General features: G+C 45.9%; 3 protein-coding genes across 10 annotated transcripts in view; 1 reads left to right on the top strand and 2 right to left on the bottom strand.

Annotated features, from left to right (window-relative positions):
• Nucleotides 1-40: 40 nt before the first annotated feature.
• On the bottom strand, nt 41-4,156 carry PSMC5 (proteasome (prosome, macropain) 26S subunit, ATPase, 5). Of its 2 annotated transcripts, none has more exons than XM_005858638.2 (12): nt 3,757-3,880; nt 3,435-3,506; nt 2,472-2,541; nt 2,066-2,163; nt 1,844-1,900; nt 1,536-1,766; nt 1,115-1,241; nt 821-1,011; nt 623-721; nt 433-543; nt 253-339; nt 41-149 (listed from the first exon to the last, which is right to left on the bottom strand). In XM_005858638.2, exons 1-12 carry the CDS (start codon nt 3,835-3,837, stop codon nt 96-98), a joined length of 1,278 nt encoding a protein of 425 aa, XP_005858700.1. In that variant the 5' UTR covers nt 3,838-3,880; the 3' UTR covers nt 41-95. The 2 variants fall into 2 exon arrangements, with proteins under 2 accessions (XP_005858700.1, NP_001279985.1); NM_001293056.1 differs by lacking the exon at nt 3,757-3,880 and adding an exon at nt 4,058-4,156 and having other exon boundaries at nt 49-149.
• A 98-nt stretch (nt 4,157-4,254) lies between these two features.
• On the top strand, nt 4,255-11,311 carry FTSJ3 (FtsJ homolog 3 (E. coli)). Its single transcript, XM_005858641.2, has 21 exons — nt 4,255-4,425; nt 4,574-4,666; nt 4,830-4,935; nt 5,216-5,262; nt 5,381-5,460; nt 6,080-6,179; nt 6,262-6,456; nt 6,556-6,671; nt 6,788-6,892; nt 6,979-7,079; nt 7,301-7,381; nt 7,476-7,622; nt 7,768-7,903; nt 8,926-9,107; nt 9,213-9,336; nt 9,414-9,691; nt 9,952-10,037; nt 10,121-10,220; nt 10,323-10,506; nt 10,589-10,683; nt 10,762-11,311. Exons 2-21 carry the CDS (start codon nt 4,600-4,602, stop codon nt 10,952-10,954), a joined length of 2,523 nt encoding a protein of 840 aa, XP_005858703.1. The 5' UTR covers nt 4,255-4,425; nt 4,574-4,599; the 3' UTR covers nt 10,955-11,311.
• A 102-nt stretch (nt 11,312-11,413) lies between these two features.
• DDX42 (DEAD (Asp-Glu-Ala-Asp) box helicase 42) overlaps nt 11,414-26,070 on the bottom strand; it is a 35,964-nt gene continuing 21,307 nt past the window's right edge. For all 7 annotated transcript variants that reach the window (XM_005858642.2, XM_014532158.1, XM_014532161.1 and 4 more), the window contains 12 exons: nt 25,340-25,444; nt 23,853-23,972; nt 22,495-22,671; nt 21,950-22,078; nt 20,667-20,766; nt 20,006-20,053; nt 19,392-19,489; nt 18,219-18,495; nt 16,813-17,039; nt 15,416-15,526; nt 13,547-13,648; nt 11,414-12,959 (listed from right to left, as the gene is read on the bottom strand). In XM_005858642.2, coding sequence (XP_005858704.1) covers nt 12,243-12,959; nt 13,547-13,648; nt 15,416-15,526; nt 16,813-17,039; nt 18,219-18,495; nt 19,392-19,489; nt 20,006-20,053; nt 20,667-20,766; nt 21,950-22,078; nt 22,495-22,671; nt 23,853-23,972; nt 25,340-25,444 — 2,211 coding nt within the window. In that variant the 3' untranslated portion in view covers nt 11,414-12,242. The remainder of the gene's footprint in view (nt 12,960-13,546; nt 13,649-15,415; nt 15,527-16,812; nt 17,040-18,218; nt 18,496-19,391; nt 19,490-20,005; nt 20,054-20,666; nt 20,767-21,949; nt 22,079-22,494; nt 22,672-23,852; nt 23,973-25,339; nt 25,445-26,070) is intronic.

Here is a 26,070-nt window from a genome sequence, read left to right as displayed (position 1 = left end):
TCATTGAACAGTGCAGCCACTCATTAATAGACTGAAGTCCTAAAGGCCTTGTCCTGCAGAGCTTTATTTGAGGATCTACACAGGGACCATCCACCTCACTTCCATAGCTTCTTAATGGACATGTTTTTCTCACTATCCTTCTGCATGACCTGCAGAGAGAAAACATTAAGTTACAAACTGGGTGAACACAGGCCCTATCCCCACTGCTCTAGAGCCACCGTCAGCAAAGGCAGAAAAGATGGAGACCTGTACCTTGGCTACCGCCATCTCGAAGTCCTCCTGGGTGACATGGACTCGCCGTTCCCGTAGGGCATACATGCCAGCTTCCGTGCACACACCCTGAGCAGGGAAAGGAAGACAGGATGTAGCTGTGCCCTTGAACCCAGAGCTTCCTGCCTCTGCCCCTTCCTTTTCCTTGGGCCCTCCGATTACCTTCACTTCAGCCCCTGATGCTCCTGGCATGAGCTCAGCAATTTTTCTCAGGTTGATCCCCCGGGTCAGGTTCATTTTTCGAGAATGAATCTTCAAAATGTCCAGGCGAGCCTAGAGATGAGAGGAAAAACCTGAGCCCCACTGTCTACCCCCCCAGCCAGATCCATGCCCAGCATTGCCCATTACAAACCTCCTCATTAGGGGGTGGGAATTCAATTTTTCTGTCAATGCGCCCTGGGCGAAGCAAAGCCGAGTCCAGGATGTCGATCCTATTAGTAGCCATGATAACCTGAGTGGAGAAGGGGTGTGGCATCAGCTAGGCTCCTCCCCAGGTTGCACCTCACCCATGGCCTTCCCTCAGCTCATCCCATCTCTCACACCACCTCACCTTGATATTCTTGGTGGCCTCAAAGCCATCCAGCTGGTTGAGCAGCTCCAGCATGGTGCGCTGCACTTCACTGTCCCCCCCAGAACCCCCCTCCAGCCGTGAGGAGCCGATGGAGTCGATTTCGTCCATGAAGATGATAGATGGGGCGTGTTCTCGTGCCATGACAAACAGCTCCCTCACCATTCTTGCCCCTGTGCCGAGACCAAACTGGCATTAGGAGTTGAGTTCCCTACCCTTACCCTACCCCCCCCCCCCCCCCTTCTGCTTGGTTTTCATGTTTCTAGCCACAGTTACCTTCCCCGATGAATTTTTGTACCAATTCAGAGCCAGAGACACGAATAAAGGTACAGTCTGTATGATGAGCCACAGCCCGGGCCAATAGTGTCTTCCCAGTGCCTGGGGGTCCATACAGCAGCACTCCCTAGAGGGAAACAGCAGGTCTCAGGGCAGAAAGCCAGCCCCATGTTTCATTCAATGAACACATACTATTTGCTCTGTGCTGGATCCCATACTAGAAGCTTAGAGATATAAGAGAATGAATGTCAAGGTCCCTTCTGGTGTTTATATCCAAACCTCCTCAGTGCCCTGATAGTATCTCTCCCCCAGCTCTCTTGAGTGGGGAGGGCCAACTTATCCCTCCCCAAACCCTGCACCCAGTCTGGCCTGGGACAGGTGAGGAACAGCATGGCCCTCCCACAGAAGCCCTACTTCTCACCTTGGGCTGTGCAATGCCCAGTGCTTCAAAGAGTTCAGGATGCTTAACAGGCAGCTCGATGACTTCTTTGATCTCCTTGATCTGCTTGTCCAGTCCACCAATCATCTCATAAGTGGAATCTGGCACCTTCTCCACCATCATCAGTGACACCAGTGGGTCTACCTTGTTGGGCAGGATCTTGTGCAGAGTGTAGCTGTCATTTCTTAGAGCCACCCGGCAGTTGGGTGTCACCTGGGAGAGGGGAGAGACTTTCAGGAAGCTGTGTGGAGAGAACTGACCCAAACTCCCACCTCCTCTGCTGCACTCACATCATTGATGTCGATGTTCTTGTCCACATCTACAACAAACTTGCCCTCAGGATGCACCTAAAGAAACAGGGCTCATGACTTTTCCTGACGTCACCAAACCACCAACCTCCCCCAGGGAGACCCATAAGTCCTAGAATAATGTGACAGAATGCTGTCCTTGGAAGGCTACACACAAAGGTATGGGAATGCAGCGGATGGTCCCTGGGGTGATGCTGCCTTTACCTTAACCAACACTTTCTTCTTATCCATGGCGCGGACTACTTCCCCCACATAGGAGCCCTGCTCCTGCAACAGCTGTAGCTCCTCCCGCAATAGGCGAACTGGATGGGAAACAGACATAGTGGTCACCCAGCTTGTTTGGTGTTCCCTCCCCGATAATTCAATACCCAGGAACTAAGCACATTTGGAAGGGAAAGCTACAAAAAGAAAATAAAAATTCTATGTAAGGGGATTGCTATGGGGCTTGGAAAGAGATGTGCATGTGATTAACTATATACCATTGCAAGGCATATCCATGGACTGGGAGAAAACAAAAGCACCAATGTGAAGGTAATTCAGGGAGATCTGAACAGTCAGAAGTCAGACCAACTGCCCACAGCCAACCTTCCCTCTTCCCTTCCCCCCTCACCTTTTGCATTAAGCTCATTTCTCTGTGCCTGCAACCTCCGGAGATTTTGGCTCTTATCATTCACAATCAGCTGTGGAGAAAAGAAGTTTCAAAAGGCAGAAAAAAGTAGGAGGTTAAGATCTTGGTCAAGACCCTCAGGCTGGTATGAACCGAGTGAGGGAAGAGCACAGGCACCTGCAGGTTTCAGATTCACCATGATGCCAATGGCCCTGGCCTGTCCTCCAGCAGCCCCTCTGATCAAAAAAAGCTACTTGTCTAACACTGATCCAGGAAGAACAAACCCTAACGGGGCAACAGTACAACTGGCTCATGTAGACAATTTCTTGCAGGGTGGCATATCAACATGCTCCAGTGGGAAGATCTTTGAGTCAGAAGCCTAAGTTCTAGCCCTCCTGCTGCCAATTAACTGCTAGGTAGAGCCATTTAAAACATCTAGTTACCAACTGCAAGTGGGCATAGCATCACTACACCATGCCTCTTTTCAGGACTGTTGTATGAAATCACAAGTGCATTTCAAAAATGAAACCCATATACAATACCTGCAAATGTACCTGGAGTTTAGAAACTTTCCCTATGGCTTTCCTCCATCCAATGCGTATTCGTTATTTTCCTTATTTCTGTGGTCCCCGCTCCCTCTTTAGGCAAGAGCACTGTGTTGCCAATTCCTTTTCGTTCAGTCCCCTGGTGTCGGCATTGTCCAGACTCAATTCTGTCTCCCCTTGCACTCACTCTACCCCAACCCCCATCTGATAAACCTCAGCTCCTGAGCCTGTGTCCTCCCTTTTATGTGAAATCCTCTCCATCAGGCGTCTACCCAAAGGAATGGCTTTCTCTGTTTGACTCTGGAAGATGTGTAACAAACTATTCTCCCACTGGCCCCAGTGGGATTGTATGGATTGTTGAAATTCCATCAACCATTCATCCCCCTGCAGGTTCCCTTTGTCCCTCTGGAGCCCGTCTCACCTGGAGTTCTTCAATCTTGGACAGATAATATTGGCGGAGTCCACTGCCTGCCTTCCCCTCTTCCAGCTCCATCTGAAGACACAGTGTAATTATTAAATAACAGGCTACATAGCCAAGCCACTTCCAGCCTGGACAGAGGCTTCAGATTTGGGTTCTAATCTCTTCCTGCATTTCTTCAGAGCCCTCCTTGACCCCATGACTAAACTAAAAGCAGAATGCGAATGCAGCCTCCCTCATAGGAACCAGAACGACCCAGAGACGACAGACACGCACGGAGCGCTTTGTCCCGAGCCCGGCGCTTTACCGACCCGGGTGCTATTACCACAGGCGGAGCCGGGAGGAAGGACGCGTTTCCTGTCTCCTGCGACTCGCAGACGGACCCGTTCCCGCTCCCATCGCTCATCTCACTCCGCCTCCGCCGTGTCTTCTCTCCCGGCCCGGCCCTGACCCCCAGGGGGCTGCGCTGACACAGCACATCCGGTCCCAGGCAGGGCCCGATCTGGATTGGACCACCCACCCCCGACCCACCGATCTCTTGCCCCAGTCGGCGGCCCACCTCAGATCACTCCTGCTCCGCAGCCAGCCCCGGCCCCCGCCCAGCCGCCGCCGCCGCCGCCACATACCTGCTCAGGCCCATCAACCGCCATCTTTCTTCTGTAGTGGAGATCGCCGGCAACCCAGCCGCCTCGGCGCGCAGGCGCAGAAGCAGGGACTCGGAGCCGGAAACGGGACAGAGAGTGCTTCCGGGTCAATGGGCCGGGTGCGCGGGGGAATAACAAATAACAAGAGCCCTGAGGGACCGGAGGTTGGAAGGGCACAGAACTCCTAAATGTCTTTAGAAACTCGGTTTTAGTTCACGTGGTCTACTCTCTTGGTCCCAACCTACAGTTTATATAAAACCTGGCGACAGAGTAAAATACTTTTTGTGGCCACGCTCCAAGTGACAGAAAACGTGGAGCCGGGGACCCGTGCTACGCAAGCGGAAGCGGAAGTACGTATCTGCCTCCATGTGCTGCTCCTGGAGTTGTGGAAAGCGCTTTGGCAGCGAGTGATGTGGAGCAAGGCGCTGAGTGTGGTTGCTACGGCGAGCGGAGTCTAGCGCTCCGGGAAGAGACGTCCGGTTTCTCCTTTCTCCCCAGGTTGAGTGACACTCCCCCGTCCCACCATGGGCAAGAAGGGCAAAGTCGGGAAGAGCCGGCGGGACAAGTTCTATCACTTGGCCAAGGAGACAGGTGAGCCACAGTCGCGCCTTCCGCGAGCTAGACGGGCGACTTGTCAGGTTCGCCCCCCTTTCCGAACATTGAGTTTTTCTCGCAAAAGAGACAGTGGGTTGTGAGGCCGCAGAAATCCCGCCGGGAAAGCACCTCGTGGACTTGATTTTGTTGACGCCCCCAGGTTATCGTTCCCGCTCTGCCTTCAAGCTGATTCAGCTGAACCGTCGCTTTCAATTCCTGCAGAAAGCCCGAGCCTTGCTGGACCTGTGTGCGGCGCCGGGGGGATGGTGCGTAACTCCCGCACCTGTCACTCCTGGCGGCTGGTTTCTGGGTTCCACCCGGGCTGGGATGACAGAGAGTTGCACTGGGGGAAGGGAGGGGGATACAGTAATACCAGCCTCAGTTTCTTACTCCCCAGAACGTGCACTGCAGAGGTTTGGAACGTGTACACAGGACGTGCTCGGGCCACTGCACTTGGCAGGGCTCCTCCTAACACGAAGGAGGGTTTATATTGTCAAGGGTTGGGAAGGAATAGTCCTGGGTATTTTAATCTTTATTCTTTCGTAGGCTGCAGGTGGCTGCCAAGTTTATGCCTGTATCAAGTCTTATTGTGGGTGAGTGACAGTGGTTCAGTGGTGTTTTAGGGGTGGGAGTACAAGGTGTTGTGCTCTACGTTTCCTTTCTTCATGCTTGAGGCAACCTTTTGGAATACTCTGACCTGACTTCTTCCAGGGGTGGATCTGGTACCAATCAAGCCTCTTCCCAATGTGGTGACACTCCAAGAGGACATCACAACGGAACGCTGTAGGCAGGTGATAAGAATCTCTCTTCCTGTCCCCTTTATATGCAAACATCCACCTCTGTCCTCTTCTCACCCAAATTTTCTGAAGGCGAGACTTTTCATGTTTACTGTGCCTTGGGCAGTGTTTGCATGATGTCTGTAAGCCTGGGATATGCCTCGTCCACTCCAGCCTTTATTTGGTCAGGAATGAGGTGTTTGAAATTGGAAGAAGTGCAGAGATTTCAGTGACGTTATTTCCAGGAAGGTTCACTAGTATTCTTTCCTTTTTTTTTTTTTTTTAAATTTCAGAGAGAAAGGGAGAGGGAAAGAGAGATAGAAACATCAATGGTGAGGGAGAATCATTGATCGGCTGCCTCCCACACACCCCACATGGGGGATCGAGCCCGCAATCTGGGCATGTGCCCTGACGGGGAATTGAACTGTGACATCATGGTTCATAGGTTGAGCTCAACCACTGAGCCACGCCACCCTGGCAGACGTGTTATATCTATCCCCTGTGCCAGGCACAGTATTTGGCCTTTGATGGGCACTCAATAAATGATTGGGTGGACAAATGACTGAATCAGGGACTCCTCCATCTGTAGCTATTCCTGTGTTTCTGTTGCTATAACCCCTTCCCTCTTTTGTAGGCCTTGAGGAAGGAGCTGAAGACCTGGAAAGTGGACGTTGTGCTCAATGATGGGGCCCCCAATGTCGGGGCTAGCTGGGTCCATGACGCTTACTCACAAGGTGCCAGGGGCGTGGAGATGGTGGAGGTGGGCATGCCCTGTCAGGCTGCATTGGTCCTCGGCTAATCCTCTCTCCCCCACAGCCCATTTGACACTGATGGCTCTCCGTTTGGCTTGTGATTTCCTGGCCCGTGGTGGCTGTTTCATCACAAAGGTTTTCCGTTCCCGTGACTATCAGCCCCTGCTATGGATCTTCCAGCAGCTGTTCCGCCATGTCCAGGCCACCAAGCCCCAAGCCTCTCGCCATGAATCTGCAGAGATCTTTGTAGTCTGCCAGGGTGGGTGGGCATCACTTCTTTCTCTTGACTCGTTTCTTAACTACCAAAGCACACTTTTTTTTTTGTTTTTACACTTTCTTATATATCCTATCATCTTAGGATACCTGGCTCCTGACAAGGTTGACAGTAAATTCTTTGACCCAAAATTTGCCTTCAAGGAGGTTGAAGTTCAGGCCAAGACAGTTACTGAATTAGTGACTAAGAAGAAACCAAAGGTGTGTTTGAGTAATGTGGTCACTCTCAGGTCCTGGATCTCTGGGGAGATTGGGCCTGATGGGTCCAATAGACACCACATAAGGGACCACTCAACCTTCTTTATTTCCCTCCTAAGGCTGAAGGCTATGCTGAGGGTGACCTCACTCTCTATCATCGTACCTCAGTCACTGACTTCCTCCGAGCTGCCAATCCGGTTGACTTCCTCTCCAAAGCCAGTGAAGTGAGTCCCAGACTTGGGAGAGGGTGAAGGGAACCCCAGAAACATGGCCTGAATGTTTCCCAACTCCTTTCCCTTCTTCCAAACAGATTTCACTAGATGATGATGAGTTGGCACAGCATCCAGCTACCACTGAGGATATACGGGTGTGCTGTCAGGATATCAAAGTGCTGGGGCGCAAGGAGCTTAGGTATGATGTGAGGGTGGTGTAGGTGCCAAAGGCAGGGAAAGGCCTTTGAAGGCCATGATGTTGATCTCAGAACAGAATGCTGTTGTGCTAGAGGTTTGGGCTGGGAACCTGAGCCCTAGGATTTGTGACTCAAATAGGAAATTTGGGGTGTGGGCCTATGACAGAGGAGGGAAGCAGGGACAAAGGGAGATTGAAGGTCTGTAATGGTATTTCTGGAACAGGTCCCTACTGAACTGGAGAACGAAGCTTCGGCGATATGTCGCCAAGAAGCTGAAAGAGCAAGCAAAGGCGTTGGACATCAGGTGAGGAGGAGCTGAAGCACAGTAGATGGTGACTGGGTGTTGGGGGCGGGGGGGTGTCTAGGAAATAACCAAACTCCTTGGGCTGTTTTGTCAGCCTCAGCTCAGGAGAGGAGGAGGAAGGTGATGAAGAGGACTCAACAGCTGGGACCCCAAGGCAGCTCTCCAAGGAGGAGGAAGAGGAGGAACAATTGAATCGGACCCTGGCAGAGATGAAGGCCCAGGAGGTGGCAGAATTAAAGAGGTGAGGAGAGCAGGGAAGAGTTTGGGGAACTGCCCCCCCTCACCTCCCACAGAGTTTCTGTGTGGGGATGGAGGAAGAGAATGAGGGAATGGTTGAGCAATTTTTCAGAGCTGGGCAGGTATAATTCCTCCAACTGTCCCCTCAGGAAGAAAAAGAAGTTGCTGCGTGAGCAGAGAAAGCAGCGGGAGCGTGTGGAGCTGAAGATGGATCTTCCCGGGGTTTCCATCGCAGATGAGGGGGAGACTGGCATGTTCTCCCTGCGCACCATCCGGGGTCACCAGGTGAGGCGGGTTGGAACAGTTTGAGGAGACCAGAGGATCTGTTTGTGTGTTTGAAGGGGATCGGGGATTAAACATTTTCTTAAGTGTGCTGCATGATCACCGCTCATGGCTGCTGTGTCCACCCATAAATATATGACTCGGTGAGGGGTGACTGGGAAAACAAGCAAGAGCCTTGTGTTTCAAAGGTCAGGAAGAAACATAAACATAACATGAAATCAGGAAGATTTGTGAATACTATAAGAATATTACATATGTGTATGTATCATATATAATATGTAAAAATAGAAGAACCAAGAGGCACTCTTTTCAAGAAGCTATTTCTGGTAGATGCGGCCAGGGTAACTGGGTTACCAGCACGGTGATGGAGCGCTTCCCTCGGAGGGGAGCAACGCTCCTCAGTTCACCGAGACCAAGGTAGCACCTTGGCGCACTTGGCTGCTGGATGGTGAATACAGGGAATTTGACTTTTAAGTAAAAGCAGCGTCACAGGCAATTTGTGGCTTTTGTGTGGGAATGGGAACCAGGTCTTCTTTGTTGTACAGGAAAGTGTAGTGGTTCTGGAGCAGACTACCATTTATTCATGTTTTGCCTCAGTTCCCTCATCTGTAAAAGAGAATAATAGAACCTACCTACTAGGGCTTGGGGGTGAATAAAAATGTTGCCTGGGCTCCTTTATTCAGTGGAAACAAAATTCGTACATTGTATCATTCTCAGAAAGTGATGGGGAACCTTTTTTTTTTAGGTAATGTTTTTAAAGAAAATTAATGTGTTAGAATATTTTAAAATTTGATGCTATATAGGCTATGGATACTTTTCCATAAACCTATTTTTGCTACCATTGAAGATGAGACTGTTGAGTGGAACAGATGAGTGATCTGGTTTGGAATGGGATGGTTTTGACAGCCCCATCACTTCCATGTCTGTAAAAGGAGATAATGTGTTTGCTGAAACTAAGATAATGGACACAAAAAAGCAGTATGTTCTTTTAAGTGCCCTCGATCTGTTTCTCTGTCAAACTTTAGTTGTTAGAGGAGGTAACACAAGGGGATATGAGTGCTGCAGACATGTTTCTGTCCGATCTGCCAAGAGATGACATCTATGTGTCAGATGGTGAGGATGATGAGGATACATCTCTGGATAGTGACCTGGATCCAGAGGAGCTGGCAGGAGTCAGAGATCCTCAGAGTCTAAAGGACCAAAAGTGGTAAGGTGGGGGCTGGTCTGCAGGTGTTGCCAAAGGCATTGGGTGGGGAGGGGTGTGAGTTCTCCAGGGTACTGGCCCACTAACCCACTTTCCTTGGGGCTACAGTGTACGATTTGCTAAAGCAGAAGATGATAAAGGGGAGGAGGATGAAGAAGAGAACCCATTGCTGGTGCCTTTGGAGGAAAAGGGGGTCCTGCAGGAAGAACAAGCCAGCCTGTGGTTCTCAAAGGTAAGAGGCGGCTAGGGGTCAAGACTCGGAATTGGCATTCCCTGCTGAAGGATACCTGAGGATTTCCCCTATCACAGGATGGCTTCAGTGGGATTGAGGATGATGCTGACGAGGCTCTGGAGATCCGTCAGGCCCAGCTGTTGTATGAGAGCCGCCGGAAGGGGCAGTCGCAGCTGCCACCACCACCACCACCATCTTCTAGTTTGAAGACTGAGAGAAAACCTTCCCAGTGCCCGGATGAGGCCCTTAAGGAGACAGAGGCTCCACCAGGGACAGAGGCTGCCACTGGCCCTGGGGGTGGGGAGAAAGATGACAGCTCCGACAGTGACAGTAGCAGCAGTGAGGATGAAGAGAGGTGAGTGGTTGCAGCTGATGGGAGAAGGGATAATGAGGAAGCAGTGGTTCTAACCGTTTCTCTAAGTTGGGTGTTTTCAACCTTGCATGTAGATTTAGAGCTTTAAAAATACTGATTATTCTGATTTAACTGGTACAGCCATGGTAGGATTTCTGGAAGTTATCCACACAGTCTTAAATAGGAACCCGGGCTGAGGTGAGGTGGGAGTGGGTCTGAGTGATGTGGAGTGATGGTGGACACATGGTTCTTCTCTTCTGCAGCTGGGAACCACGCCATGGTAAGAAGCGAGGCCGTGGGCCTAAGTCAGAGGATGATGGGTTTGAGATCGTGCCTATTGAGGACCCAGGTGAGTGGGTCTGCACCCAGTGGGATGGGAGGAGACCATGGATGTTTGGGAATCGAACCTGGACTTTTCTCCTCCCCCTGTAGTGAAACATCGGATACTGGACCCTGAAGGCCTTGCGTTAGGTGCTATTATTGCCTCTTCCAAAAAGGCCAAGAGAGACCTCATAGATAATTCCTTCAGCCGGTAAGGGGAAGAAAATCACGAGAAGTCGCCCAGTGTGGGGTAAGTGGTGGTTTCTTCTCTACAAAGCATGGAGTGTCATTAGGCTGTATCCTCTCCACCTAGGTATACATTTAACGAGGATGAAGGCGAGCTTCCAGAGTGGTTTGTGCAGGAGGAAAAGCAGCACAGGATACGGCAATTGCCTATTGACAAGAAGGAGGTGGAGCATTATCGGAAACGGTGGCGAGAAATCAATGCACGTCCCATCAAGAAAGTGGCTGAGGCTAAAGCCAGAAAGAAACGCAGGGTAAGTATTGGGGCTGCCCAAGATGAGGGGTAGGTGGGGCAGGGGTGGGGAAGAGATTAACCTGACTGAGGGCCTCACACAGATGCTGAAGAAGCTGGAACAAACCAAGAAGAAAGCAGAAGCTGTGGTGAACACGGTGGACATCTCAGAACGGGAGAAAGTGGCACAGCTTCGAAGGTAATTGGGGGAGGTCACCCACAAAGATACATAGGGGTTAAAAAGTGCCAGAAAGCCAACTGTTTCTTCCATTTACAGTCTCTACAAGAAGGCTGGGCTTGGCAAGGAGAAACGCCAGGTCACCTATGTCGTAGCCAAAAAAGGTGTGGGCCGCAAAGTGCGCCGGCCAGCTGGAGTCAGAGGTCATTTCAAAGTGGTGGACTCAAGGATGAAGAAGGACCAAAGAGCACAGCAACGGAAGGAGCAGAAGAAAAAAAACAGGCGGAAGTAAGCAGAGCCACCAGGGCCTCTGAGAAGGCAGTGTATGGAGAAGCGACTACGGTTTACTCCAGCCTCCGTTACCAGCTGCACCCTGCTTGCTTCAGTCATCTGAAAAGACGGTGAGGTGTGGGGTACCTAGAACTCTCATGGTGCTCTGAGCGGTGAGGACATCTGCCTCTAGTGAAAGCACTGCCGAAGTGCCCTGTTGGACTCCACAACCCTTCCATGAAGAAGACAGGGTACTTTTTTAAATCATAAAAGGGAACTTGAGTGTTGCGGTGGTATTCACTCTAGTCTATTTCTGGGCCTCTCGGGTCTCTCCATCCTCTTCCATTGACATTTAAATAAAACCATGATTATAGATGTCTTTTCTGCCTTCCCATTAAGTGCTAACTTGGGTGCTGCACTGTTCTAAATCCTATTTAGCATGTTCTGACTCCTGAGGTAGAAATGACAGACAATCCACAGGTCCCAGTAGTAAAACATTTACTAGAGCAAGCAGAAAAGAATGCACATCTTAAAGAAACTTTCACAAAGTCACAAAATTTGAATTATGTATATTTCCTTTATAAACAACATAGAACAAAAATCATCAAAATCATTTCCGCAAAAGATTTTTCTACCATTGTGGTAAGTTAAAAAAAACAACACACAATGAAATAGGGGAAGACAGTTAAAAGCTGTTGGGGTTTTAAATTTAGCAACACTTCAGACCTGGAGCAATCCTGTTTTTAGGATCATCTTTCACCTTTTAATAGTAGTGGCTCTGGGCTCCTACTACAGGCTGCTTCTTCCTGTCTCAGGGCTGGATACAAACCTGAGCATCAACTCCACTTAGAATCAGATACCTCCCTTCCCTGCAAATGTATGGAAGCACCAAAGTGCTTCCCAAACATCCCTAACACCTCAAAGGACTGGCTTTGCAGAAGCCAACTCCTAAAAGGGACTGCCTGGGCACATGGCTAAGAAAAAGATTTTTACTTATAGATGTTTATAAGCTGACAGTAAAAAATACACACTACATGATATAAACCTAGAGTTTTATATCCTATAAGGCCCTCACGACAAACCCAGAGCCAAAAGAAGTTTCCCAGCTCTCACTGCTTATGATCAAAGCAGCCCCCCAAAATAATCCAAAAAACGATCCAGATGAAGGGGTAATGTCTCCAAGGGCCAGCTACCCACTAAGGGAAGGGGGTCCTTACACCTTGGGCCCCACCCAACCCAGCCCTGAGACACCTAATTACCAAAAATCTTTCTAAAAATAACAAAGGATTTCACACTTAAGCACATACCATCTAACTGTCCCATCGACTTTTCTTGCGCTTGGGTGGCTCAGGGACAGCAAAACCATCAGCTGTCTTATCTGTCTTGCCGTCCATCTTATCCATCTTACTGCTATCCACCTTGGGGTCCATCTTGCTCTCACGATTACAACCTTCTTTCCTGCTTTCACCATTCCGGCCATCATTTGCACCCCGGCCATCATTTGCACCTCGGCTCTCTCCATGTCGGCCTCCACCTCCTCCATGCCTGTTCTCCCCATGACGATGGCTATCAGTATGACGGCTGCTGCTTTCTGGATAGCGGTATCCATCTCCATGGCGACCACCTTCTCCATGACGTGGGCTATCACCATGCCGATTGCCACTGCCACTCTCTCCATGGCTGTGACGGCTGCCACCCCGGTTCTCAGTATATCTCTCTCTCTTCCCATTGCTACCCCCAATCCCTTCTCGGCTGTTATTCCCTGAAGCTGTGTTGTTGACTCCCTGGGCTCCGGCAGTGGGGTAGGTCACCGGGGCACTGCTGAGGTTCCCAGTATTGCCAAAGCCTGAGATGCCCTTGGTGGCACTAGCAACGGGGCTGTCAGGACTGTTAAGACCCTGCTGGGCTGAATTAGATGGTACAGAATTCAAGCTCCCTGCACTTGTCCATCCACTTGCCCCAGCAGCAGAACTTCCAGCTTTCTGGTTGCTTAAGCTGGCGGCAACAAAGTGACTCTTATACTGTGACTAAGAGAGAAAGAGAACGAAAATAGTTATTGGTGAGTTCAAGAAACTTATAAGCTTGGCAATGATATACAGGAACTAGGGTGTTCACACACACGAGAGTATCCATACTATCTTGGCCCTGTGACTTTAGCATCCTGACAGCCCCACAATCCTGTGGCTTCTGTGCATATTAATCTGGAGATGGATAAAATATGTAAATAAAGGCCAGCTAACTGGAGGGGTAAAGGTAGAAGAGTTCCCTAGATACAGAATCAAATTTGTCTTAGCTAAAATATTACTGTCAACCAGATAGCAGTAGCCTTTGAGGAGGGCAACTCAGTAGGTTGGTGAGGCAGAAGGGAACAGCAATCCTGCTGCAGTACCACAGCCCTGGGCTCAGCGTGCCTGAGGTAGACGACAGCAAGAGGGGTTTCTGCAGCCTCTACACCTGCATCTCTAGATTAGCTACAGTTTATGTTCAAAATGGAAAGCAGTGAGAGAAATCCAGTATCAAGCGCACAAGCCCAGCTACATCTCAAGACTAGCCCCCCTCATCATTGCCCAAGAATTACTGCTGAAGCTCTTTTAACTAAATGCTGATCTCATACCTGGAAAGCCGCTTTCATTGCCGTCAGCCGATCTCCCATGGCTCCTGTGGAGGGCTTGTAGGCCTCATAGTTGCTCATTACATTGTTGTTATTTCCTCGGTCCTAAAAAATAAGCACACTGTAAGAATGGACGCAAAGTAGGAAAGCCCCTGCTATAGACTAGGCCTCAACATACTGAAAACAAGTGGGAAAGGGAACAGGATTTTTTTTAGGAAGTTATGTTTTGTGAGAAAAGGTGTGGTAATGATGAATAATTTAGAAACACTATGCCTTTCAACCTCGTATTTCTATTTCTGGAAATTAATCATAAATAATGAGAAATGAGATCAGATTATGCCCAAAGCTGATTATGTGGCATTATTTATACACAAACATGAACATGTTTATGTAATTATGTAAAAACTAGAGGCCTGGTGCACAAATTCATGCACAGTGGGGTCCCCCGGCCTGGCTAGCAATCAGGGCCAATCAAGGCTGATTGGGCCGGCTGGGGGAGGGACCACAAGAGGTTGGCTGGCAGTGGGAGATTGGCTGTAGGAGCGCACTGACCACCAGAGGGCAGCTCCTGCACCGAGCATCTGCCCCCGGTGGTCAGTGCACATTATAGCTACCAGCCAGTCATCTGGTCATAACGGTCACTTAGACTTTTATATATATAGATTATATTAAAGATGGAAAGGCAACATGGCAGTATGCACATACTTTGAATCCAGACCCTTGAGTCTTAACCTTAGCTTTGTCACTTACCAGTGTGTAACCTTGAGTGCCTCAGTTTTCTTATCTGTACTCACTCTTACTGAGTGGCTGAGAAGACTGAGTTAATATGCATGCCTCATGCTAACTGAAATAAGCCAGTCAATGAAGGAAAAATACCACATGATCTCACTCATTCATGGATAATAAAGACCATTATAAACTTATGAACAATAATAGATACAGAGGCAGAGCTGCCTCAAACAGATTGTCAAACTGCAGCGGGAAGGCCGGGGAGGGTTGGGGGGCAGGAGGGAGTGGGGTAAGAGATCAACCGAAGGACTTGTATGCATGCATATAAGCATAACCAATGGACATAAGACACTGGGGGTAGGGGAGGCCAGGGGATTGTCAAGGGCGGGGAAAAAAAGGAGACATATGTAATACTCTTTGTAATACTTTAAGCAATAAAACAATAAAAAAAAATATGCATGCCTGCTTGGAATGGACCTGGCATACAGTAAGTGTTCAATATTAGCTATCATTCTCATCTGCGTCATCCGCATCATCATTGCTGTAATGTGGGAACAGATTATTTATCAAGGATACCAAGCTAACTATAATGATCCAGAAATGTAGACTTGGCTTAGGAATCAGAGTAACAGGAAACAGGCAGTTAAGATAGCGCGTCAGGGAGAGCTTTGTTACCTGATTTGTGAGAAAAGCTCTCTCTCTCCTCTCTCTGATGAAATTTCCCAGAGAATGTAGAAATCATTCCTGAGTTTAGTTACAAGATACAACTGGAATCTACACAGTGACCCTGTGGCAATGTCTAGCAGCAGGCTCTATCTAGGCGAGTGTTGGGAAAACAGACTGTGGAGTCCCACGTCCAGAGTTTCTGATTCACCAGGTCTGCGGTGGGGCGTAGTCTACATCTACTGCTAGTCCAGGAACCACTGCTAATCTAGACTGATTTCCTGAACACATCAAGGTGCTTCTTCAACAGAAGTCACAACACTAAGAACCAGCATTAACATAGAGGTAAGCCAGCAAACACAAGCTTCCTTCTAGACAGGGTTCTGAACTCACTGAGGTTTTCTCAGGTAGAGGAGAATAGTCCTACATTACTCAGGACGCAGGACCAGCCTTCAGGGCACTATCATAGTATGGACTCACCGTGTTCTCAGAGCCTAGCCCAGGCCGCTCCCTGTAGCCCAGGCCTCCTCCACCAATGTTCAGCTTTTTGCCTTTCCCTCCTTTGAAGCGGGACTTCCGAAACCAGGCATTCTGCATTGAACACAATTCAAGGTTAAGCCAGAGTAGAGAGAAGGGGCCAGAGAAAGGATAAGATCGAAGAGGAAACTAAGTGGAAGGGAAGAACTTCTTGCTTCATCTTTAACCAAGAACCACTGATTCACTTCCTTTAGGTAGTTTAATCCACCAATTTGTCAGGAGGTTTAGAATTTTATCTAAGGCTTCCTTCATTGCTCCTTCCCCCAGGCCTCCAAGAAGAGAAGTGATTAGTTACGCTGGCCACTTCTAACTTCCTTGAGGAAAGTGAATTTGTTTTCTAGTTTTCAATTTATCTACACATACCACTGGACATAAAAACTCAGAGCTTTTAAAGAATTACTGGGTTCAGAAGTAGAGGGGAAAAAAACTATGTGAAGTGAGGTTTATTAGAATCGACTCTAGGCCCAGGACTGGTAGTCACATAAATAAAAATAAAATTTTACCCACAGAGCCTAGAAGTTTTCACTGAACTAGATCACTGCCAGAATACTACTAATCAGATTTATTCACATTCTCTTCAGAAAGCAAACACCTCTGGGGGAGGTTAGAGCTTTGACTGACAAGCACACATGCCAAAGTTCTTGAGAGGCAGGGCAAGCTTGGCAAAGGTGATGAGAAGCTGACAGTATGAGAGCACAGGAAGCCTGAGGCACAAAAAGAGATGTATCTTGTTCAAACTTTCAGTTTAGGATTGGCTCTCTACACCCAGGAAAGGGAAGGAAACTACTCTTACAGGTCCTTTACTCTCAGGACCACATGACAACCGCATTATGGGTAACAGTGCTGTAGGCTGGCCTATCTGAAAAACACGTAAGTCTCTGATATCAGAATGTGTACTCGGAACACATTTGTAATTTAGGGACTGCATGTATTAACATGACTTAAGATTTAATTCGGTAGAATGGCTCACTCAATTTTGGACTGGTAATCAGTGTGGTCTAAAATCTGAAATCTAAGTCTATGAGGAATAAGTACATAATTTTTTAAGACGTCACACATTTTTAGCCCCCAAAAGAGAAGACTGTTTGGGAGGAATAGAAGCCATCTTTGAAATTACACTTACATAGATGCTGCTGAAAGGAGAGGATGAGAAGATAACCAGATGAATTGTAATGCCCTACAAAACTGATCAGTACCTCTAAGCACTATTTCCCCCCCCCGCCCCCCTCCCCCCACCGTCTTGACATGTTTCTAGGTTATCTGCCTCAGGCTTCTTGGAATTTGGTAACCTAGTTTAGTTTTACAACTTGGAGCAACCTGAAGTGTGCCCAGCCCCTCACCTGCATCGCCAGATCTAGGAGTTCCTTGGAAACATGTTGATTGGCTCCTTCCAAGTTCCGGACAAGATCACCAGCAAAATTGCTGTCCTTGGGGGTTAGCAAGGTATAGGCCACACCCTTCTCACCCGCTCGTCCTGTGCGGCCAATTCTATGAGTATGGGTATCAATGTCTCGAGCCACATCATAGTTAATGACAGTCTTAATTGAAGGAATGTCCAGACCACGGGCTGAAATAATAAACCAAATTCTTTTATTCTTCATCAGGAGTCAAAAACCAAAGTAACCCCTCCCTAGCTGGTTTGGCTCAGTGGATAGAGAACCAGCCTGCGGACTAAAGGGTCCCAGGTTCGATTCTGGTCAAGGGCACATGCCTGGTTGTGGGCTCGATTCCTAGTAGGGGGCGTGCAGGAGGCAGCTGATCAATGATTCTCTCTCATTGATGTTTCTTTTTTAAAATATATTTTATTGATTTTTTACAGAGAGGGAGAGAGAGGGATCGAGACTTAGAAACATCGATGAGAGAGAAACATCAGCTGCCTCCAGCACACCCCCTACTGGGGATGTGCCCGCAACCAAGGTACATACCTCTGACTGGAGTCGAACCTGGGACCCTTCAGTCTGCAGGTCAACGCTCTATCCACTGAGCCAAACTGGTCAAGGCTCATCATTGATGTTTCTCTCTCTCTTTCTCCCTTCCTCTCCGAAATCAATAAAAATATATTTTAAAAAAACAAAAAAGCAAAAAAACAAAAAGCAAAGTAACCCCAAATGCTAAATCTCTAAGAACCCAGGTTCCATTCTTTTACATATATATTATATATATATTATTGATTTTAGAGAGGAAGGGAGATGGAGATAGAAACATCAATGAAGAGAATCATTGATTGGCTGCCTCCTACAAGCCCCCTACTGGGGATCAAGCCTGCAACCCAGGCATATGCCCTGACTGGGAATCAAACTGTGACCTCCAGGTTCATAGGTCGACCCTCAACCACTGAGCCACTGCAGCCGGGCCCAAATTCCATTCTTATCTAGGCAAAGTGCATAGTTTGCTGAGCTGAGATACAAGTTACCCTTCTAGAACAAATGCCACTACTATAGATTCTATGATGCAGGTCTACCTACTGTAAGGTATATAACATCTGCCATATAACAACCTGCCATTGCCTCTCTTGCACCAGGAATATATAAAAAATTAAAATCAGCTTCAAATATGCCTTGAGGCTGAGAAATTAACCTCTTTCTGGTTATGATCAGTGTACTCTAAATTGCTCCATGGGGTATGGCCAGCCAGGCCAGCAGAGCACCCTCAATCAGCCTGATCAGGTATTATAGGTCTTGTATAGCAAGACGGAGCATCCTTACAGCACAGAAACCTAAGGTTATTGGGGAAATTCATATTCTACCTGCAACATCTGTGGCCACCAGGATGGGGATGTCCTTTTTCTTAAAGTCTGAAATGACCTTGTTTCTTTCACTCTGATCCATGTCCCCATGAAGCAGCCCAAGATTATGATCCTCCTGTTTAAGGTTATTGGCCAGCTCCTCAGCATTGGCTTTTTTAGTAACAAACAGGAGGACACTCCCAGAAGAAGTAAACTCGACCAGACGCCGGGTAAGCCAGTTCCATTTACTAGGCCCAGAATGGAGAATTTCCACAATCTGTGTCACATCTTCATTTGCCTGAAAAGGAAAAAATGAAACAGGATTGTGACATTTGTGCCACAGGGCACCTGAACAAGGACCAGACATCACATTTTCTACCTGCATCTAGCAGAACCGTAAACAATCTCTCTTCTCCTGGGCCTTCCTTCAGCAAGTCAAGTGCACTCGAAACTTAGGTCCCTTTCTCAATCACTGTGCTATCTCCCCTAATGTGTACACGTACCAACTAATCTGCTAACCGCAATATTCTTTATCTGCCTACTACTCAGATTATTCTTAATAAATTAAGCTCCTTTTCTGTCTCTCCCACTCACTGTTCCTAGAATCCATCCACACACACAGAAGGCACTCAAAAATGAAGAATGGACACTGTCAAAATGCTAACTGCACAGAACTTTAATAAACATGGCAAGCAACTTAAGGAATTCTCAAGGCAGCCTTAACTGAATTCCAAATCACAATTCAAGAGAAATTTTCCACACAGCGCATCTATACAGGTAAGGAAAAAACCCTTAACTCATTTTCACCACGCCATTCAAGTCCCCCACTCCATGCTGTGCAGGTCTCCTCCCTCCATCATTTTATATGTCAGTTCTATCCTGACTGGTAGTCTTCTAGGCAAAGCTTGTTTCTTTTTTCTCCACAAATGTTTTTTTAAAAAAATGGATGCATTTATTTATGCATCCATTGGTTGATTCTTGTATGGGCCCTGGCGGGGATCAAACCCACAACCTTGGTATATAGAGACCACACTCTAACCAACAGGGCTTCCCTTCTCTTTGGATATTTAAATTTAAATCAAGTTTGAAACATGCTGCCTCATCCATAAATACATATTTTTCCTCTCAGTAGTTAAGAAATTCGTTCCATGTCTCCATAATCACTGAAGTCCCATCCAGCCCTGCTAAGGTTACCTCTCCAATATCTCCCTGCACCACTCGAATAGGGTCGATCAGGATGTCTCTGGCCAGTTTTTCAATCTTTTTCCGAAAAGTTGCACTGAATAAGAGAGCTAAAAGGTAAGTTAAATTTTGTTAAACAGTATGACTTCTTTTTTGAATAACCATTAAGCTTCCTACTGACATTCAAAATAGTTTTTAAAAAATATTCAGTTTTTAAAAAATTAGCCTACCTGAACTTTAACTTTAGTTAAAAGCAAACCAAAAAAACTGATTCACTAAGGAAAAAAGGCTTGATCTTACTCTATTTTTATACATTTTCTGTTAAGACAGGGTTGTCAGAAATCAGATCTGCACTGTGCATTGCCTTTACCCAATAAAACTGTATAAATTGGAGCAAGTCACTCAATTCTCAGCCTTAGTATTTACATCTATAAAAATGAGTGAATTATAACCGATGACCTCTAAGGTCCTGTGCAGCTCAGATAAACTGTCACTATCTCACCCTTTATAGTTCTCACCAGGACACACACATGATCACTTCTGCTGCCACAACTGAGTGCTTATAAAATAAATAGAGGAGCTTATTCTGAGTACAAATGTGGCTTAATAAACTGCTTCATACATACTTTGTCTGTCAGGACGGACATGACTGGCTATCGACCGCACCTGGTACTCTGGAAGAAGTAGAACAGTACAATTATTATAACTCTGCAATACAGTTTGGGATGCCTGGAAAAGTCATTTTAGTAAAAATCTTCATATGAAAGGTTATAAGAATTAGGGTGGGGGGAGAAATAAGGAAACTTTGAAACTCCTAGATCTATCATTCAGTATGAAACGCAGAAAACATTTTGTCCTCCACCCAGTTGGGGTAGGCCCAGTAGTGTTTCAATCAATAAGATAGCTAGAATTTTCACACAACCAGGTTAAGTGAAGGAGGACAGGAAAGCAAAGGGCCTTGAATGACACGACATCCACCCAACTAAGAACACAGACCTTGACATCCACAATCAAAGGCATATGAATAAAAATAAAACATAAAACCAATATTCCCCCTATATACAAAGGCATTTTCAATTGTCCTCAACCCAGTCACACCTAACATACTTTTCCTGAGGGAACTCCTAAAAATAGTTAATATTTTAGCTGTAGCTCTACAATATAACCCTCCCCAGGAATATTTTTAGCTTCTCTCACAGAAAAAAAAAAAAAATTTGCTAAATCCAGACATGGGAAAAACTAGTATCATGAGGTCAGGGACAGAAGAAACTGGTATTCAGAGCATACCAAATCCCATGTCAAACATTCGATCTGCTTCATCAAATACAAGGTAAGAGACTCTCTGAAGATTGGTAGCTTTCTTCTTCACATGATCAATCAGTCGGCCCTATGAGACCCAGAAAATGAATAGTAAATATAATTAAAGGCATTTACAACAACTTTCTAGAGCTGCGTTCCTGGCAAAAGTATTAATATGTCTTAGACTATAACAGACCCTGGTCTGACAGCCTTGACAAAGCCTAAAAAACCCCAGAAATTTTGAAAACTCCATTAGATTCTTCCTTTACATTGTGATTTAAATTGTGGGAAAATGGCCAGAACAATTTTTGTGAGGCATTCTGAAATGACCTAATTTAAAACCTTACTGATGGGCTTTAATGTTTAGACTACTCTTCTAGACAGCCTGACTATACTTTGAATGTCTTTCTGATTCTTGATGCTCTCAGTGACCTCATCCATTTTCTAGGAGAACATAAGAAAACTTATTTTAAATAAAGGGGAATTTGTAGCTATCCTATATAATAAAAGCCTAATATGCAAATGGTCTGAAGGACGGAATGACCAGTTGGCAGGGGGCGGGGCTGGTGAGCAGGTGGCACCAGGCCAGACAGGGCAGGTGCCAGCAGGCAGAGGGAGGGGACGGTAATGGGCGGGTGGGTAGCGGAGGGGCTGCCACTCACTGGCTGGAGCCGTTCCCCGATCGACCTGCGGGTCACCTCCCGCAGAGGGAGGCCAGATTGAAGCTTAGGCCCACTCCCCCCACATCAGCTGGACATCCCCCAAGGGCTCCTGGTCTGCGAGAGGGTGCAGGTCAGGCTGAGGGACCGCCGCCCCCCGCCCGCCGCCCCCGCAAGCGCACCAGGCCTCTCGTTAATATATAGATCAGATAATCTTATTGGAGTGCTATTTTAGTCAACTAATCAAAATTAAACCAATGCCATGGGCCAGTGGTCAGCAAACTCATTAGTCAACAGAGCCAAATATGAACAGCACTTCTTCAAAATAGACTCGCCCAGGCCGAAAACCGACTTCTGCGCATGGGCCACGAAGTTTCAATCGCACTGTACGTGTGCCCGCACGTGGTATTTTGTGGAAGAGCCACACTCAAGGGGCCAAAGAGCCGCAAGTGGCTTGCGAGCTGCAGTTTGCCGACCATGGCCATAGGCTGTGACTCATCGGAGTATTCTCTACCCTGCTCTACCACATTTTAGGGGGAATTCCCTCTAATAACTAACCACTTTTCCATACAAAGAGAGGCCGAGAAGCCATTAAATCCAAGACATACTTACTGGGGTACACACAACAATCTCTGCCCCTTCCTGAAGGGCCTTGGCCTGCTCCCACATGCTTCCTCCTCCATACACGGCCACTGATCGAAGATTATATGCTTTCCCAAACCGCTTACATTCTGCATGGATCTAAAAAGTTGTGGACATAATGACAACACATTAACAAACTGACAAAAACCTTTGTCACAACAAAAAAGGGAGTTATAGAAAACACTCAGAATAAATGTCAGAAAATAAAATGCTAGAAAATACTTAAACAATTCTCATAGCATTTTAAAAAATCTTAAAACAGTAGTTTTTCAAAGGAAAGTATGTATTTGGTCACATAGAAAGTATATAACAATATTTTCCAAAAGTTTCCTGGTAGCTCAATGTAAAGGTATTTAATGCCACTGAATTGCACATTTACAAATGGTTAAAATGGGAAATTTGATGTGTATTTTATCACAATTGAAAAAGAAGTTTCCTGTAATTCTACCCACTTGACTGGTTGGTCCCTTGCTAGTTTCACATTTGCAAGGAGACATTCCATACAAAGCACATACCTGCTGGCAAAGCTCCCTCGTAGGACACACAATCACTGCAATTGGTCCATCACCTGGTTCCAGTTCCTTCTGGTCCATTATATGAATCAGCATGGGCCAGATAAAGGCAGCAGTTTTTCCACTGCCTGTTTTGGCAATACCAATCATGTCTCTTCCACTTAATGCCACAGGCACACCCTAGAGAAAAAGAAAGTATATCCACTTTCAACCTTCTATTGTGAAGATGTTTTGAAGGAAATCCTGGGGAAGGCGTAAATGACTATTAATGACATTCATTTTCACTGGAACAAAATTATCCTGGGCTATGCATACCAACTATGGAATAACAAAAAATACGTGGCATTCCCCTAAACTTCTTGATTTGGAAGAAATATTTATCATTCTCTTCATATGGATCAGCCACCACTTACAAAATATGAATGACTTCATTTTGCTTAAAATATAGAAATAAAAAAATTGTAATTTATAAGTAGGTTACTAAAATTTTTAAGATCTTGTCCCCTTAAGAAGGTACAGACTGCCCCATCCACATACATAAAATTCTCAATTTTGGTGTAGGAATGAATAAATCCGGTATATAAATGTGAAAAAGAAGTTATTACTTTCAGTTACAATGAGAATTTTCAGGTCACAGCCAAAGGGATCCTAGTCACTGACGAGTACTAAATTTGTCCACAGAAATCTTTATTTTTTATTTTATCCTCAACTGAGGACATGATTGGGGGGGGAGGGGGCATAAAAATATTGAAAATATTGATGTGAGAGAAAAAAACCGATCAGTTGCCTTCTGTACACACCCTGACCTTGATGGGGGGAGGAGGGAGAGGGATCGAACCCACAACCTGGGTATGTGTTCTGACGGGGAATCGAACTGGCAACCTTTTGGTTCACAGAATGACACTCAACCAGAAATCTTTGGCCGGGCCACACACAATCTTTTTTATTAGACTCTTTATTTCATGTATGTCTTCCCTCCTCTCCCCTTATTTAGGGCAAAGGTTGAAGACGAAGCTACAGAGGGAATATATGGATACATTCTACCCATGTCAATACAGTTCTGTACTAATCAGTGTGTTTTGTTTTTTAAATTGATTTTAGAGAGAGGGAGAGGGAGAGGGAGAGAGGGAGAGAGGGGGAGAGGGAGAAACATCAGGAATTGAACCCACAACCTGAGTATGTGCCCTGATGGGGAATCAAACTTGCCACCTTTTGATGTACAGGACGATGCTCCAACCAATTTGAGCCACACTGGCCAGGGCTGCACTAACTAGTGTTTTATTGATTTGACTTGTTTGTAAAATAAACACAGTCATTGACTATCATTCTACTTCATTTTCCTTTCAGTATGCTTTACTTACCTGGCACTGTATTGGAGTGGGCTGTGTGTATTCAGATTTCCGAATCTGGTGCATAAGTTGTTCATCAAACCCGAAATGAGCAAAACTGCTTCCTGGTCTAGGAGGTGCAGCACCAGAGACCTAGAGGTAAAGACAACTCCCAGGAATGATTTGTACTTCAAAATCAATAGCACTGAAAGTTCAACAATATTTACCTGAACCTAGCATTTAGCTTAAATATAATGTGAAAATGTACGTCTGTAGCCAAAAGCATATGCTGTTAAAAAGGTAAGAAAATAACAGATCTAATACCTTATATAAAAGACTCCAGGATAAATATTCCTGAGATAAATGTCATGATTTAAAATGATTAAGTGCCTAGACATCTCTTTAATAAAAATTAATCTTCTGTAAGAAATTAAAAAATCATTGTTCAATTCATTGAAAAATGTCATTTTACTTTTTACCATTTTGCATAACTATTAGCCAGATGCTAGAAAAAAATAAAAGTTGCTCTTAAAATAAAATAAAGAGTGCAAAGGAGCTCTAGATATGGCATGCCTCTGTAACCCACTGGTTACAAAGGTACCTGCCATCTCCATTTTTAGTCATGCTTGAAGAGTTAATGCTCCACTCAGTGATGGTCCAGACATTGTCAAGCACTATACTGTACCCAGGTAAAGAATGAAGCTTACAATTTCCATGTTGATTCCAACAGTGATAACCTCTCAATGCTTCCTCTGGTGATGCTATCTATCTATTTCTAATCAGGATTTTGCATAAAAGGTATTTTTTGGGGGGGGGTACTTTTGGCAAATAGACACACACATATACACTCTCAGAAAACAGAAGTTCAAATATCACATAACAACTGGTAAGGCATAGGCCAAAAAGTTGTCCACACCAGAGTAGATATCACCGTATTATCTGTGTGTGTTTCACTTTACTAACATCTAGCAGCACCCTAAACAACATGGCCAATGTATAACCTAAACTTTTTGGGTGGGCAATTTAAACTATTACTGTGAAATTAGTGCATTCATGTTTTTAAAAGGTGTTAACTTTTTCTAATTGAAAAAAACACACAACTGTGCTGTATGTAATTTGAGAAGCAAGTGTATCTTAATTTTGAAATATTCTGACTTTATGTATTGATCACATCTACTGATCTTATCTTCTCTTCCTGAAGGTGACTCCTACCATTCATTTCTAGCCCACCAAAGACAGTTCTCAAAACACTATTCGTTGGAGAAATACTTGATTAATTTTAAGAGTGCAATGACATATTGTTCCATACAACATACAGAGTTGACTGAACACATTTAGCATTCATGTGTGTCACATGCAAGAAGAATACAATCCTATCCTCAAAGAGCTGGAAGACTAATACAATAAAAACAAGACACATGAGCCCAAGGGATATAATTATTACTCTAACAAAGACAGTTCAGAGACCATTAGAAAAGAAATTCAAGATTAAGAATATCTAGCTTAATGGTTGAACTTACCCGAAGATTGAGCTTATGCCGGAGATCTATTAGCTGCTGTGGGGTGAGGTTTGTTATCTCTTCATGCTCATTGTAAAAATTTTTTTCAAATGGTGGATAGTCAATCTGCAGGTCCAATTATTCAAAGTTAGTCTAGAATTCAAGAGTCAATCCTGTAAGTTTGACTTTAATGCAAAATAACCTTTTACAAATATTACACAAGTAAAACCATAACCAGAGAACAAAGGAATTCACTTATTCATGACAAACATTCCCAAAGTACAACTAGTACCATTCCCTAATCCCATTTTCAATATAAACACCAACCTGCTTTCTAAAGAGACTCATAAGAACACACTTCAGCAATAGCCGGTTTGGCTCAGTAGATAGAGCACTGGCTTGCAGACTGAAGGGTCCCAGGTTCGATTCCAGTCAAGGGCACACACCTGGACTGTGGGCTCGATCCCCAGGAGGGGGTGTGCGGGAGGCAGCCAATCAATGATTCTCATCATTGATGTTTCTCTCTCCCTCTCCCTTCCTCTCTGAAATCAATAAAAATATATTAAAAAAAAAAACCCACAAAAAACACACACCACACTTCAGGGGAGTGAAGGGTGGAAGCAGAGTGGAGGGGATCAAGGGGGGGGGGAAGGGGACATATGTAATACTTTGAAAAATAATAGCCGAAACCGGTTTGGCTCAGTGGATAGAGCGTCAGCCTGTGGACTGAAAGGTCCCAGGTTCGATTCCGG

This window comes from Myotis brandtii, unplaced genomic scaffold, assembly GCF_000412655.1.
Source record: "Myotis brandtii unplaced genomic scaffold, ASM41265v1 scaffold120, whole genome shotgun sequence".
NCBI classification, from domain to species: domain Eukaryota; kingdom Metazoa; phylum Chordata; class Mammalia; order Chiroptera; family Vespertilionidae; genus Myotis; species Myotis brandtii.
The sequence above is the reverse complement of the archived record's forward strand: the minus strand, read 5'-3'. Positions and strand labels throughout refer to the sequence as shown.

Excerpts from the sequence above, each read along its gene's own strand:
- PSMC5 (XM_005858638.2), bottom strand. The coding sequence starts at position 3,837 with ATGAGCGATGGGAGCGGGAACGGGTCCGTCTGCGAGTCGCAGGAGACA. Across the intron at positions 3,507-3,756 it reads TCCTCCCGGCTCCGCCTGTG|ATGGAGCTGGAAGAGGGGAA; the intron begins GTAATAGCACCC and ends CTGTGTCTTCAG. Across the intron at positions 1,012-1,114 it reads ACAAAAATTCATCGGGGAAG|GGGCAAGAATGGTGAGGGAG; the intron begins GTAACTGTGGCT and ends GTCTCGGCACAG.
- FTSJ3 (XM_005858641.2), top strand. The coding sequence starts at position 4,600 with ATGGGCAAGAAGGGCAAAGTCGGGAAGAGCCGGCGGGACAAGTTCTAT. Across the intron at positions 6,672-6,787 it reads TGACTAAGAAGAAACCAAAG|GCTGAAGGCTATGCTGAGGG; the intron begins GTGTGTTTGAGT and ends TTCCCTCCTAAG. Across the intron at positions 10,684-10,761 it reads AAAGTGGCACAGCTTCGAAG|TCTCTACAAGAAGGCTGGGC; the intron begins GTAATTGGGGGA and ends TTCCATTTACAG.